The sequence below is a fragment of the Asterias amurensis genome, chromosome 9, assembly GCF_032118995.1.
Source record: "Asterias amurensis chromosome 9, ASM3211899v1".
Classification (NCBI taxonomy): domain Eukaryota; kingdom Metazoa; phylum Echinodermata; class Asteroidea; order Forcipulatida; family Asteriidae; genus Asterias; species Asterias amurensis.
The window spans coordinates 14,145,335-14,162,034 of NC_092656.1; the positions used below are offsets into that span (position 1 = coordinate 14,145,335).

The 16,700-nt window shown below is 37.5% G+C and overlaps 2 protein-coding genes across 3 annotated transcripts; both read left to right on the forward strand.

Moving 5' to 3' along the window:
* The first annotated feature begins 1,259 nt into the window (after positions 1–1,259).
* Positions 1,260–15,151, forward strand: LOC139941967 (SKA complex subunit 1-like). 2 transcript variants are annotated; one of them, XM_071938615.1, is made up of 7 exons: positions 1,260–1,416; positions 7,377–7,505; positions 8,424–8,563; positions 10,030–10,148; positions 10,839–11,009; positions 12,013–12,182; positions 13,104–15,151. In XM_071938615.1, exons 2-7 carry the CDS (start codon positions 7,418–7,420, stop codon positions 13,253–13,255), a joined length of 840 nt encoding a protein of 279 aa, XP_071794716.1. In that variant the 5' UTR covers positions 1,260–1,416; positions 7,377–7,417; the 3' UTR covers positions 13,256–15,151. The 2 variants fall into 2 exon arrangements, with proteins under 2 accessions (XP_071794716.1, XP_071794715.1); XM_071938614.1 differs by lacking the exon at positions 1,260–1,416 and adding an exon at positions 5,247–5,416 and having other exon boundaries at positions 13,104–15,147.
* On the forward strand, positions 1,414–4,183 carry LOC139941966 (1-phosphatidylinositol phosphodiesterase-like). Its single transcript, XM_071938613.1, has one exon. The coding sequence runs from the start codon at positions 1,936–1,938 to the stop codon at positions 2,776–2,778; it is 843 nt and encodes a 280-aa protein (XP_071794714.1). The 5' UTR covers positions 1,414–1,935; the 3' UTR covers positions 2,779–4,183.
* Positions 15,152–16,700: the final 1,549 nt, after the last annotated feature.

The window sequence follows — 16,700 nt, forward strand, 5'->3', positions numbered from 1 at the left end:
ATAAAAAGCATTTGTAACCGTTTGTTATTAAATGCATATGATTAGAAAGATGTTGTAAAAGTAGAATACAATGATCTACACAAATATGCCTCGAAATTGCGTGGTTTTCCTTTTACCTCGTCGACTAACACGGTCGGCCATTTATGGGAGTCAAATTTTTGACTCCCATAAATGGCCGACCGTGTTTCTTCGCGACGTAAAAGGAAAACCGTGGAATTCTGAGGCATGTTTGTGTGGATCATTATATTCTACTTTTAAGTTATCTTTCTAACCATATGCATTTTGTAACAAACGGTTTCAAGCGCTTTTCAAAGTCCAACTCGACCGATCCAAGGCAACGTGTTCCTTTAATTCAACAATTAGGTGTCAGTACAACATTTCCACAAAAAAGAAATCCATGGAATTCTTGTTGGATTAGCTTTCTGTATACTGAATACTAAATGCTGGATTTTTTTTTTTTTTTTTTTTTTTTTTTTTTCGAAATGCTGGATTCAGCACTTTCAAAGTGTTGTCACCCTCCGAGGTCTTGAAGGTGTTGGTTTGGATCTGGATCTGGATATTATACTCCGATAAAATCGGATACCCGCATCGCATCAGAGTTTTATGACCTGACCAATGACCTAGTGGAAATTTCGAAAGTGTGCTTTGATCGCTGTCTTGAAAGCTTTGTAGTCTCTGGATCTGGATAAAAAGTGTGCCTCCGCTCCGTCCCTGCCCTACTTTTTATTTATCTCTACTTTACTGTTCTTTTCCATCAGTATTCTTGTTGTGTGTGTTTTGTTGTTTTCCCTTTGAGGAAGACTCTACATAGGGTCGAAACATCAGACCATTAAATATTATTTTTGTCCCCACATATTTACGATATAGGTCCTTTTGGTAGGTGAGCAGTTTGCAACAGATGACTATTATTATTTGCACAATGTATAAGGCCTTTATTAAATAACATAGCAGAATGCATGCCCGAACTCACTGACACCTTTATAACAGACCTCACAGCACGAGTTTTTGTCAATCAAGGTTGGACACTTACCACAAATTAAGCCACAAACGCAAAGCAAAACAAGATAGCAACATTTGTATAACACAAGTATTAAATTATTCAAAACTTGAAAGTACTTCCAAAAAATTGTCACAGTTATAACACGATTAAATGTTTTACTAGCATAATTGGCTGTCAATACCCCCCGTCGATGCGGTTTGTTTATCAACAATCACGACATTGTCCGGCCAATTGGTGGCGCTGTTCAAAAACACAGCTCCGAGAGGTAGGCGTTATTATTGTGCTGTGGAGAACTTTGCGAACTTTGCATAAACAAAATTATTCCCTGGATGTGTCTTTATCTCTTAACCATGGCACGTATCATGCCATTATGCCAGCAACCTTCATCAACACCGGATGGAGGTAGAATGCCGGAAGTAAGTACTACTACTAAATTGAGTCAAGAGTGTACTGCGCACACGGCCAGTTGGAATTTGGATGGAAGTGACCATGATTAATAGCTGTCTCTCTACCCTCACTTTTATCAAACTAGAAATTCTATGTAGTCTACATTTTTACAACCAAAGAGCATGGACGATGTAGCTTTGTCTGGTTGTTGAAAAAAGAAAGAGTGAGTTCGACCGTTCGAGTCTAATGTATGATTGATGGTTTTATATCGTTGTAATGTGCACTAAGTCACATAGGCCCTAGTAGTTACCTGCCGCCTGTCGTTACTTAACACGGTACACCAGCTGTGGGGCATAGCCCTGGTGGCAGGACATTAATGCCACCGTGCCACACTGAATGCAACGGAGGAGCTCAAGGCTTAGAACAACATCGTACTGCAGTCCACGATGTACGTAGAACATGTACTTTATGTAGGGCTACGTACTAGTTGGCAACAAAACCATCTTCCACTCTGATTGTGTTGCCATTGACTGACACTTGTACTTGAAATGGGGGCTTGTTGTTGTCGAATCAGTTATAAAGATGTTGGCTATGGTCCAGTCGACACATCACGGTGGATGTCGACAATTAGTGATGATCGTCAAACGTCAGATCTGTCACTACCAGGAACCCATGAGTCCATGAGCCTATACGGTGGTTGTTGGGCACAGTGTCAGTCATGGTCCTTAGCCACCCAGTATAATGCTGGAGTTCGCTTTGTCGACATACGTTGTCGACATTTCAACAATAGCCTGCCAATCCACCATGGTGTCATTTACCAACATGCTAATTTTGATGACGTGTTAAAGACCACCATATCTTTCTTGGATGCTCATCCGACGGAAATCATCTTTATGCGTATTAGGGAGGAGTACCTACCCAAAAATAACACTACAACTTTTGCAGAGGCTGTACAGACTTGTGTGAATAAATATCCACCAGACAGATTGTGGTGTGGGGATGGTATCCCCCGAGTAGGAGAGGCAAGAGGTATGCTTGTGGTACTCAGGAACTATTACGGTTCAGCTACCTTTGGATTACCGTACGGTGACTTAGATATTGAAGATCGCTGGGTCATTCCGAGTCTCCTGCCAAGAGATATTACAACAAAGTGGAACAGTGTACGGAGCCATCTGGAAAAAGCCCAGCAAGGATCCAGAAGTACTCTGTATCTAACATACAGCAGTGGAGCGAGTGCCCTTGCTTGCCCATGCGCAGTATCTAGGCAACTTAACTCACTCCTTGCCAAGTTCTTTCATGGGCAGGCAAGGTGGGGTTTGGTTGCCATGGATTTTGTTAAAATTAATGTTATATTTGAGATAATTAAATCCAACTTTCAAGCAGATTCCTAAATTTTAAAAGAGACTGAAGGATAATACGAAAATTTTGTGTTTTTGATTTGTTGTTTTCCCCAGATCCACACATTGAAATAATTTGAACCGCGCCGTTCTATCATCCTTCCTCCATGGTGGTTTAATGCCTCTGCATTAGATGATCATTAATTCAAAAAGTGTTGCAAGTACGTAGTAAGTCTCCTAACTCAAGACAGGAATTGGCAGTGTTACAGTACAATACCCCTCCCTGTGGTGTATATTGGTAGTCTAAGATCGATAACTTTGTATACATTGTTACATGGTGTTACCGCAAACTCTTCTATATCTTATTTCCACCATGCAAAGTTTCAAATCCTACTGACTTTGTCATAATGAGAACCCCATCCACATTGTGGCTTGGTTGTAAACGGATTGCCTTAGTGGTGGGCCAAAAACACCCATAAAAACAAATAAACAAACAAGCAAACACCCTAACAGTAAACACCCAACAAAAAACAGCCGAAACTTCCCTGATTTTTTAAAATTGATATTGCCTCTTCAATTGACTACTTTGTTCGGATTAATATTATTTCTTTTTGTTCGGGCAGCAGCATGGACAACTTTAGCAATATTAAAATATTGAGTATAGTCGCTCTTTTTACTTTGCAAACTCATCATCCAAGTTTGGAAAATAGATTTGCTGGGAGTTTTCGCAAAAAAAAAAAAAAAAAATTAATACGTTTTCGTTTAAATGAGAACCAATCAAATGCCAAAATTAATAGAAACACTACGCAAACACAAGTAAGACAACTGAATAGTTTTATTAAATCAAATTAGGTTTGTTTTCTTTAAATTATTATAATTCGTGTCATACATCACTTCAGTCAGTCTCTATGTTGATTTTTTAATCTTTGAGTGATCATTTATTGATTATTTTGTGCAATGACCTATAAATAATGCAAATTCTTGATACTTCAGGTATCTTGCAATAACTGTGACGCCATGATTATGACGTGCGCATTAGGCCTACACATTTTAACTTAAAGTTTCGTACACAATCAACGATAAGAGACTGTAGTAATCTTATAGTAGTGGTGTGTGTCTTTATGTGATTTATTGTGTGAGAGGTTAGAAATCACTGAACTTTTCTTCATGAAAGTGCCATAATAATTATTTGCAATGTTTAAACTTATTTTGATTTGATTTCAACGTTGTTTAGTTTTACGGTAAGCTTGATGTTTATATCATGAAATACCCAAGCGCCTAATTTTCAGGTGACGGCGGATGGGTACAAAATCATAATAACAACTTTGATGCAAATAATATCACGTATAAATGTTAATGACGTCACCAGATTATGCGTTTCTATTATAAGTATTTGGAAGTAATGAAAATTTTAAATCATGTCGTTTGAAATGAAATTAAAAACTGCTGAAAAATTAAACATGATCTCGTCCTCTAGCTCTTGCCCTAAACGGAGAGTGAAATATAATTTATTTAGAAAGTGCAGGCACCCGGGGAGAAAAAACAGAGCGTCGGCCTTATTATACCAAAATATTAAAGGCAGTGGACACTGTTGGTAGTTACGCAAAATAATTATTAGCATAAAACCTTACTTGGTGACGAGAATTGGGGAGAGGTTGATGTAAACATGTGAGCAAACGGCTCCCCCTGAAGTGACGTAGTTTTCGAGAAAGAAGTAATTTCCAACGAATTTGATTTCGAGACCTCAGATTTAGAATTTTGGGGTCTCGATCGAAATCAACCATTTATTTTAAAAGCACAAGGAAGTTTTTTTCTTACATTATTATCTCGCAACTTCGGCGACCAAGAGCTCAAATTTTCACCGGTTTGTAGTTTTATTCATTATGTTTAGATACACGAAGTGAGACGACCTGTCTATGACAATAATACCAATAGTGTCCAGTGTCTGTAAATTCTGTATTAGACAAATTAATATTTAGAGCCTAATTAAAACGGTGTACAAATTGTGGCAAATAATTAATTGTGAGATGAGATTGTTGCTCTACCATTTTTTAAGGCCCTAAACAAATTAATGGTACTTGATTTCGCTTAGAGAAGTAGGGGACGCTTGTCAAGATTGATGCTCTGACGTTTTTCACGTTTGGGGGAAGAACTCCGGTACTTTGTATAGGGTGTTTTTAGGCCCTATAGTGACATGACTGGCTTTGGGACCCAATTTATTTTTACCAAACTGAGCATGCAGGGAGCGGGAAAGGACAATAGTTATTAATAATGCCCCCTGTATGTGAGTTTATTAGGTGGTTTTTGAAAATAATGATCCAGATCATAATGTAGTGAAACGTGAGCATTCATCATTCATAAACCAGTCACTTCCCCAGGTACGGCCCACCCAAAGAGCTATATTATTGACTAGAGCGCTAACTTGCTCTGCAATAAATATGGGCCCACCCCAAATTAATGCGACTTCGCAACTTCGGCGCACTGCTGGTTGTATACAGCGCCCTCTATTGAGGACATTTATCCATGTCGGTTTAAGAGAGGTCAAAGAACGCCCGGCGGTGAATTTTGAACCGCTGTTTTCCTCTGTAAATCACACTGGTGTGTGAGTGTGAAAAACTGTGATGAAAAGAGTCTGAGTGTTTTACGAATGTGACCCGCTCAAGCTAGCTAGTTTAAGTTAGTGAATATTCAGGTAAGAATGCCTAGATATTGGAATAAATAATTAAATATATTTATTAATGTCAACACTACGCAGCGGTCCTACACTACTACAGCGGTCCTACTACAAAAATGCCGACAACGCCGACAACAAGTCCAGAGCGCCGACAACAAGTTTCAAATACCTTAAAACAGCAAATAAACCAAGTATGAATATCTAGCGTGCTTATAATATAAACTGAAATAAATGCAATGGAAAAACTTCATGAACAGTCAATGAGTCGTGACAGTGTTAATTTTTAAACAGAAAAAAACTTAACTTATCGTAGCGTCATACTCCTACTACTAGAACTATTTCGCCGAACGAAACCGAAATTTTCGGTTTCGTCCGGCTATCGTCTCCCATTACGTGGTTTTCCTGTTACTGTGCGAACTAACACGGTCGGCCATATGGGAGTCAAAATTTTTTGTTGTTGATTTACTTCATTACTGTAATAAATTCCGATAAGCGTAATAAATATTAAGTCTACATTAAAGAGAAAATATCACAGATTGGTTTCTTATCTCCTGAAACCAAACATTACTGGTCTGAAATGGGGGAAAAAGGATTATTATGAAGTGTGAGTGCATCAAGGGGGGTGGGGTGTTTTACTTTCATGCCTTATGATATCTCTGGATTCTAATATAGTAGCCAGAATTAATGCCTTAGGACAAAAATGTAATTAAATTTGTTAAGTAGTAATTGAATAATATTTTTGATTTATTTTGCACGCCATACTAGCTTCTGAATATTCAATAAAATACCAACCAATGAAAGGTGTGAAAACATATGACGTTGCTCCAACGTCGTGCATGCATAAGCACTGTTAATGGCGGACTGTCTCTCGCAACGTAAAACCAAAACTTTAAAAATTTCAACACACCATGAAGTAAAATGGTTATTATTAAAAAATTGGATAGATGATTTGAAAAAAAAAAATTTAGTTTTTGATTGTGAACAATTTTCCTGTTATCCTACTGAAAACACATGACACCAGGATACACCATGCTTACACGAAAAGCAGTCGGACGCCATCTTGGCTTTAAAACTGTGTTTGTTGGACCAGTCCATGATGCGGGTAAGATGGATTGAGCAATAGACTTAGAGGGCAGGTGTTATGTAAATACCTTCAACTGTGCACACGGCTCTGACATGTCTGAGGTCTTCACATGACGCCCGCCCTCTGTTATCTTGCAATGAATTTTTTAAAAGTCTAGACAAGCAATTAGCATTTACAATCAATATAATATTCCATATAAATATAAGATTTATCGCGAATGTCAATACTCAAATTAGTCCTAGAACTATTTCGGTTTCGTCCGGCTATCGTCTCACGATAGCCGGACGAAACCGAAGTAGTTCTAGGAGTGTACTCAAAGTATCAAGAGAAATCCGCACTTCACTAAATAACGCATAGAGTGACATTGCCCACCAGTATGGCGCATCCAAGATACTCTAGTGATGATGTCAGGTGAATTGGTTCATTAGGCGGAATGCGTCTTGCGTCTTGTGTGAGCGAGTCGTGCTTGACAAAATACACCGCATAGCAAACTGCCCCATCTGCTTACCCATAACGCATTGCGGTTCTGAATCGGGATAAACCTTTTAGGTTGACACATTTGGGTTGTCCAATCCACTCGGTATCCTCCCTCAGTGGATTGAACCATCACTCAAATCAGTCTAGTACAGTAGAGCCAGTAATCTGACCTCCATGGTAGAGCACACTGTACATAACGTGTAGTACAGTCGACATGGAGCTCATTTCATTCAGCTGGCTTTTGTAAGGATAGCGGAACAAACACTCACTGTATGAGCCAAGACCAAGGCTACGATGTACAGTCAGCACAGAGGAAACATGAGAATAGGGTGAAAAACAAAAAACTGTTTATAAATGGTTTGAAGCTTCTTTATGACTTACATGTACACTGTTATTTGTTTTCTTCTCTAATTCCAGCAAGGCATTAAGTCTGTAAGTGTAAGGACAATTGTATTAGAATGGAAGCCACAACTTTAGATGAACTCAAACAGATATTTGAAGCCAAGATTGCTGGACTGACAAGATGTATGGATTTATCATCAGAAGGTAAAATATTCAGACACAATGTACTTCCCCAGGACATAACTTAGTTGGATTATGTCTCAAATTGTACACTAGGGTGTCACATCTGGAACCCTTGGAACACTAGATGGCAGCAGACAGCTGGTGCCAAGTAGCGTTCCATTTTTATGTATTTATTTTAGGGCATCCATGGAGTCAACTTCCTTTTTATTCCTCAATAGACCATTCCACATACCTACATGTACAATGTATGAGGGGATGGGGACTGGTGGTCAGTTGCCAGAGCTGGGATAGTCTTCAATGAAGTAAATATTTGACCTTTGAAGCACCAGGATAAAGTTGGCATGGTTGGGGTAGCCTTAAAGGAACACGTTGCCTTGGATCGAACGAGTTGGTCAATAAAAAGCGTTTGTAACCGTTTTTTATAAATTGCATATGGATGGAAAGATGTTTTAAAAGTAGAATATAATGATCCACACATGTTTGCCTCGAAATTGCGTGGTTTTCCTGTTACTGTGCGAACTAACACGGTCGGCCATTTATGGGAGTCAAAATTTTGACTCCCATAAATGGCCGACCGTCTTAGTCGACGAGGTAAAAAGAAAACCGTGCAATTTCGAGGCATGTTTGTGTGGATCATTGTATTCTACTTTTACAACATCTTTCTACCCATATGCATTTTATAAAAAACGGTTACAAACGCTTTTCAAAGACCAACTCGTCCGATCCAAGGCAACGTGTTCCTTTAAGGTTTAAAATGTGAAGGATACAATGTTGTTCACTTTTTCAAGACCCAATGTATGTCCAGGCCTGGTATGTCTGAATTTTGTTTTTTTTTATTTTGAATTAGCACATCAAGCACAGATGACTTGATTGTGTACCAGAGCTTTTAACCATTATTTTACCACCATTCATTTATTTCATGTGTTTTTAATTTTGCAGTGTTAGTTCCAGGTGGTCTGGACGACTCCTGCAGACAGCAACTTTCAGGAATCAACAGAGAGTTGTGCGTGCTAGAGTCAGTCGTTGGTCAAATGAGAGAACTGATTCAGTATGAGAAAGATCAGTTTCAGAGAACAAAGGTAACAATAAATACCAATAGGTGATGTTCAAGGAACACGTTGCCTTGGATCGGACGAGTTGGTCTATAAAAAGCGTTTGTAACCATTTGCTATAAAATGCGTATTTATGGTTGGAAAGATGTACATGTATTACAAGTAAAATACAATGATCCACACAAGTTTTCCTTGAATTTGCATGATTTTCCTTTTACTTTGCGAACTAACACGGTCGACAGTAAATATGGCCAACCGTGTTAGCCGACGAGGTAAAAGGAAAACTGCAATTTCGAGGCATGTTTGTGTGGATCATTGTATTCTACTTTTACAGCATCTTTCTACCCATATGCATTTTATAACAAATGGTTACGAACTCTTTTTAAAGGCCAACTCGATCGATCCAAGGCAACGTGTTCCTTTAAAAGGAAAGGGAATCAGGTTTCACAGGGAAGGAACTGTTTCACAACGTGCCATTTAATTTGCAATTCAATTGATGTTAATATCTTCAGCCAATTTCAAGACAGTATGTTGACAAAGTAGGGAGACGGCCCTGGCTAGATAGCTCAGTTGGTAGAGTGTTGGCGCATTAATCCGATGATCATTGGTTTGAGTCCTACTCTTGTCAATTTTTCTTTCATCAACCCCAAACCAATTTCAAGACCTACATGTAACACATGGATAATGGTTTGGTAATTCTACCAATTAGCATGATCAACATTTGCTTAATTTGCCATTTTGCGTTTTCACAAAGTGACAAATCAAGATTTGCCATCTTATCCATTGATGACCTATTTAAGTTAAGTGTTTTCATAAAGCGATGAATCTCATTCAATATGCATCGGTTGGTACACAGCACTTTGGCCTGCACATCACAATTTTTAGTTTAGAGAGTGACAAATGTATTTAGGAATTGATAACTTACCAGAATAGTTGCAAGAATAAGATAGAAAACAAATGGAACAGTTCTGCATGATTAATAAGACAACTTAATTTTTGTTTAAATTATGAGACCTACTCCTCCTTTGTTGTTTAACAAGGTGCTGTGGCGCAATATGCCGCAATCAAACCAGGAACACCTGGGCGAACCCCTTTTCTTTGATAAGTGCACTGGGTTCTTTTTTGTGCGGTACACAACACACATGACTTTACGTGCCATCCGAAGGACGAAGCAATGGTTAAGTGTCTTGCTCAAGGACACAGGTGTTACGACTTGGTCTTGAACCCTCTGCTGATCAGAGCTTGAATCTAGTGCTTAAAATGCTAGGCCATGACACGCCATCTTATAATCTATACCTGGAAATCACTGGTTTTGGATTGTTGCATTCCAAGAAAATTGTACACTTTCAAGTACATGTACATGTACATGTACATGGTAACATGTATTATAAATGTACATGTATACAAGAAACACCCATGTTCCAAAATGATATCCAACCAAAGAAATCGTAGAATAATTAGATTGATCAATTGATGTGTTGTATTCTTTTCAGACTCTTAAAGCGAATATTGAAGAGATGTGTCGTCATGTTCAGCATATTGAAACTCATATACCAGACAGGTTACCTGGAAGAGAGAATAGAACATCCCACAGCAACACTACAAGCAGCAGGTGATTGTAATGAATACTTCCCTCTCACTTATACACTCTGTGTCTGGGGCAATGGTGGTCAGTTTGGCGTAAGGGTATCTCTCCTGGCCTTCCACCTCTAGGACCCCGGTTCGAATCCCGCTGGGGTCACTTTGTGGATTGGATTTTCAGTCCCTATTTGACTGCGTGGGTTTTCCTTGGAATATTTCTCTATGGTTTTCCCTCCCACATCTAAAACTGAAACTTTCTTTCTTGTCTTCTCTCCGTTTAGTTCTGGCTAGTACAGTGAATAATTATGCGTTTCAGAGAGTCCTTGGCTTCAGAACCAGAATAAATGAAATTAAATAAAATTACAGGGTTACTCAAAAAGCAGAAACCATATTTTCTGTTGGATTTTGTAACTTTCCATGTTGCATTGTATTAATAACAGTAGCTAATCTTAAAATATAAAGTCCTGAAAATAGTCAGAAGAGAATATTATTTCTGATTTATTTTGTTAATGTAATAGTGTTGAAGGTTGAACCGAACGGATTGCCCAATTACCAGAAGAAAAAAAAAAATCAATTCCCTTCCAGATAAAATAAAACAATAAATTCTTTAGAGTTTCATATACATTTACATTGAAAGCACTCTTACAAGTTACACAGTTCCATTTTTTCCCCATGGTTAAAAAAGCCATCCACATTCATTGTGTGTTTGTTTTTCTCACAGTCGCCCACCTTTAAAATCAGTAGAAGATAACCAGAGACCAGGTTCAGGTAGCTCAGGGCATCAGATGGGCTCCAAGAAAGATGACAAGGGACATCAAGGCGACAAGACTAAGAAAATATGTCTGCCCTCGATGGAGTTTATGACAGTGGATGAATTTGATGCTGTTCCCAAGTAAGCCACAATAAAATGGAATTAAACTTCATACAGCTGCATCAGCAGCAAATAATGGTTAAGCAGAAATGAGCAGGATACCAGTCGAAAAATGTACATGCGACAAAGCAGTTTGGCTGGTAACCTTGTTCTGGTTAGTATATTTTTGTTGTGCTTAGCTACTTTTAGTGCTTTCCAAGCAGCTCTATGAAATTGAGTGCAGCAATAGTAGCATTATGCTCGGAATGGCACCCCAAAACTTTCAATCAAGCCCAAGTTTGTGTATTGATTTACCACACTTTTAATTCAAAAACATAATTAATCCGCATATTCCATGGCTAAATCATCGCAACCAGCAATGATGTTATGTATTTGATAATGGGGTGGGTCGGTAACCATCAAAAAGGCAAAGCTAAATTGAGTTTTAATACAAAATTTGGAAACTGAAAAATGATTTAGTAATCTGTTATGATGAATGAGTGCAATAATCATAACAAAAGATTTTGAATTTGTGTTTACAAATTTTATGATAATGAATTAGTAATTTGTAAGAACAAATTAACTACACGTAAAAATATGTGTAGCTAATTCGTTATCATTCAAGGGACACATTGCCTTGGATCAGGCGAGTTGGTCTATGAACAGTGTTTGAAACCATTTGTTATGAAATGCATCTATAATGGTTAGAAAGATGTTTTAAAAGTAGAATATAAAGATCCTCACAAATATGCCTCGAAATTGTGTGGTTTTCCTTTAATCTTGCAAACTAACACGGTCCGCCATTTTATGATGTCAAAAACTTGACTCAACAAAATGGCATGCCGAGTTAGTTCACGAGGTATGAGGAAAACAATGCAATTTCGAGGCATATTTGTGTGGATCATTATATTCTAGGCATTTGATAACAAGATGCTTTTTCATAGACCAACTTGCTTGATCCAAAGCAACGTGTCCCTTTAAAGTGTTTGTAACATTTGTTCAAGACATGAAGTACAACCAAACCCTTACATGTTTATATCTTCAGGTACATGAAGGGTAGATTGACATATGAGTCCATCAATGCTGCTGTCGACCTCATCAATACAACGGTCAGTACACGCTACTCACTCCTACAAAAACCACAAAAGACTCTCGGCAAAACAGCCATGAAGAAAGTGAGGCAACTTAAAGAGCAAGAAAACAAAGATACTAAAGGTATGAAGTACATGTATGTCTGATGAGTGAGATAGTTTTTAATCATTGAGATGTGCTTACTTTTATGTTCAAGCTACTTTAAGTCATGGTGAATAGACCTCTTTTTTATTTGTCAGAATTTTCCCCACAAGAGGGCGCTATCATACATGAACTACTCTCCGAAGTTGAAATAAGGTCATCAAGACTTACTTTATAAACTAGATGCCACTCCTGATAAATATTTGTGGCAAAAATTGGCACATATCATGATAGTTTATGTTTTTATTTGACATAATATCATAGTCCGCTTTTAACAAAGGACACAAAATATCTTGTTTTGGTGTTTGTTAAAGTATGACAACTTGTTTTCTGAAATTATCACAGTTACTTGTTTGTCATGACTATTTAAATTAGGAAGATATGATGGAATTTTCCACAGAGGAATTATTTTGGGTGGCATCAAAATTAAGTTCTGATGGTTATTGATGAGAGTGTGGGTTTGAATTCCGGTTGTGACACTTGTAGATGGTTATTCATCAGAGTGTGGGTTTGAATTCCGGTTGTGACGCTTGTAGATGGTTATTCATCAGAGTGTGGGTTTGAATTCCGGTTGTGACGCTTGTAGATGGTTATTCATCAGAGTGTGGGTTTGAATTCCGGTTGTGACACTTGTATCCTTGAGCAAGATACTTTACTATAATTGCTTCTCTTCACCCAGGGGTATAAATGGGTACCTGGAGGGTAGAGGTTGATATTGTGTATGGAAAAGCCTTTGGAGCGCTACAGTTGCCCAGATTGTACAATATTTTCGGGGTGCTGAGAAAGATTAACGGAATACTATTTGCCCAGTGACCAGGGCACTAATGTAAAGCGCATTGAGACGGTTATTGTGAACTGTTTCATGTCTAAATATTGACATTTTCTGTTGTTACCTTTTTACAGGCCTGTTTTTCTTCACTGATGATGATTTTAAGGGAAGTAGCAACGGTCGATTCTTGACAACATCTCGCTCAATCTTCACAATCCTAAGACACTGTGGAAGGCTCAGAGAAATCCGCAGCACAGGTCTGACACGATATGCACTTGTTCCCTGATGAGGTGAACTTAAATTTGTCCCTCTTTGTGAATGTGTAAAAAGTAAAATAATTTGGTAATGTTTGAGAAGTTCAATGCCAAGTAATGTTTAATTTAATATAATATTAAAATGGTAGTAGTAGATTACTACCACTACTCTTATCAAAATAGAATTATGAAAGTTTCAAATTTGTAAATCGCCATCTATCCATATTGTATTATGGTAATTACTCAAAATAATTGTTAGCATAAAAACTTATGGAGAGCTGTTGGTAGTATAAAACAGTTTGAGAAACTGCTCCCTCTGAAGTAACATAGTTTTTGAGAAAGACAAATTTCTCACCTGGAAGAATAAAAGACTTCAGGACTGAACCCTTTTATTAGCCATCTGAAAGAACACAAAATTGTACGACATTGTTGTTTATACTTTCAATATTTTCTTGCAACTTCATGACCAATTGAGCCAAGCTTTGCACAGATTTGGTATTTTATGCATATGTTGGTCTTTGACAATTACCAAAGGTTTTTAGCACCTTTAAAGAGAGATGTGGACGAATAGACACATCATTAAAGACCCTGGACACTATTCTTCTCACTTGGTGTATCTCAACAAATGCATAAAGTGACAAACCTGTGAAAATTTGAGCTCGATCGGTCGTCGAAAATGAGAGATATTAATGAAAGAAAAAAAAACCTTGTCGCCCCATGGTCACACGAAGTTCTGTGCTTTCAGATGCATGATTTCGAGACCTCAAATTCTAAATCTGAGGTCTCAAAATAAAATTCGTGGAAAATTACTTCTTTCTCGAAAACTACGTCACTTCAGAGGGAGCTGTTTCTGACAATTTGTTATTCTATCAACCTCTCCCCATTTAATTGCTAGTAATCAAGAAAGGTGTTATGTTAATAATTATTTTGAGTAATTACCAATAGTGTCCACTGCCTTTAAGAGTCAAATTTTAAAAGTAATGCCCAACAAGCATGTGTGAAAGGGAAGGTACACGTTTGGTAATTGTCAAAGACCAGTGTTTTCACTGGGTGTATCCCATCATAAGCATAAAATAACAAACGTGAAAATTTGGGCTCAATTGGTCATCGAAGTTGCGAGAAAATGATGAGAGAAAAAACACCCTTGTTGGACGAATTTGTGTGCTTTCAGATGAGAACAAAAGACTTCTACCTAGTCTTTTATTCTCAAAAACTACGTTACTTCAGAGGGAGTCGTTTCCCACAATGTTTTATACTATCAACAGCTCTCCAATGCTCGTTACCAATCAGTTTTTAAGTTAATACTTAATTTGAGTAATTACCAAACATGTACCTTCTCTTTATGCATGCTTTTGAAAATGTTCTGTTGCTGAGATGTTAATAGTAAAGAGTTCCAGAGTTTGAGAGCGGATACTAAAAAGCCCAAACGCCAAAGGATGAGAGAACATCCTAGAGATAAGTTGGTGCCTTGTCATTCATCTTTGAACATAGTTCTTTGACAGAATGTAAGCCAGTAAAGTTGTTAAAAGGGAGGGTGTACCTTTTGTAATCACACCAGAAACTTACAATAAAAATTTACGTGGTAAAAAGCAATGCAGCTGTTGGTAACACTTTGAGAAAAAATTCCCTTCAAAGGATTGTGGTTTTAGAGAGAAGGATTCAAAAGCATTTCAATCTGAGAAACGTTTCTGTAGAAACGTTTCTGGAGGTTGTGTATTCCAATTACGGAATATTCTTTGTCCAAGATTTTCGGCGATATCTCAAAAACGCTACTTCTATTTGAAATGAAATTTTCACAGCTTAGATTTATTGTATATAATTTTTGACTTTTATATAATAAAATAAAACAATCAAACGGTGTATAATTTTTACTTTTAAAATTGTATGCTTAGAAAGATGTTTCCTTTTTACGTCGCGAACTATCACGGTCGGCCATTTATGGGAGTCAATTTTATCTCAATATTCCTGGCCAGTTTTATTTCACCTCCGGCCCATTCCATTTATTTTGAAAATAAACGTTCCCTAAAAGCAACATTTATTTGGTAAATATGATTCAAATAGTTGTTTCGGTCAGTCAATTTCATCCAGACCTTGATCAAGAATTTGACTGAATCAAATATAGTTATTGTACAAGGATAACAATTCAAAGAATGAACGACAATACAATGTGAACTGAGTTTAAGTCATCTTTATAGTGAAAGCTCAGCTGTTTCAGGAGGTGTACCATCATTGACATTTCTCCTGTTTGTGCCCATACATCAGCGCCTTGGAGCAAACTTTTGATTTTGGCGCCTTCTAACAAAAAAAAATTGATTGGTTGATTGACTGACTGATTGATTGATTGAACAGCTCATAGGCCTAAACTCCTTCGTTAAAGTTGTGACGCGAAAAAGTCGTTGTTTGCAAGTGAACGAAAAAAATAGCCTACCCATCTAAGAAGCCCCTTTTCTACTTTAACTGTTCCTGATTTGATTAGATTTTTTGAAAATACACGGCATGGAAGAAGGAAGAACGCTGACAATGAAAACAAGAAACCCAGAGTGAAATGGAATGTAGACATAAAACAAAGAAAACCTTTACCTTTGATTGAATTCTGAATTAGATAAATCGAACCTTTTTTGTGTTTTTTGCGAACTTTTTTTTTTTTTTTTTTTTTTTTTGGGGGGGGGGGCACACGTTTTTCTGGGGGGGGGGGGGGGCACAATAGAACACAGATAAAAGATGGAGCATGCGAGTGCGTAGCGCGAAACCCTTACGGCGTGGGCTCCGGGCCAGCTTAAGGGCCCCGACAAATGTTGCATTCTAGATGCTCTGTTGTGCAATCTAAGGCCATTTGGAGGCATAGTTGAATCAGAACAACTTGAGGCTTTGAAATCCTTTGAAATCTGGGATGTAGAATGTTGGCCTTTTGGAATTGGGCAATACTTAAATTTCACTTACAAGAAATTGTGTCGTGTCAGATTATTTCAAATTGCAAGGGGAAAAAGGAAGAATATAATATATTTATTTAGAACCCTTAATCGAGCCTCATCATTGCATCCTGGGCCCCTTAGGTTGGTGGAAATAACGTTTATTAAGCTGAACGATTTTTTTTCTTCATATATATATCAATATGATCATCCAATTATTATTTATAACGGTGATCCAATTAATGAGATTCAATGTCACGTCATTGATTGTGTCAAAATAAATATAATAACATTAAGACATTTTCTTGGATTTCAGATAAGAAAAAGAGGAAAATAAGATTTCAGACAAACAATGTGAAAATATTGGTAATAAATATCAGGCCATTTATATTAATATTTTTCAGAAACAGGAAAAACAAATTAGCCCTCCCTGATAGGGTTAAAATTTAATGCCCGTTAAATAAGGTATTCAAACATACACACTTTGTGTGTGCATCTCTATTTATTAATTTAGACGGTTGTATTTTTTAAAATTTAAGTTGGAACCTGATTTGATTCCCACTCCACC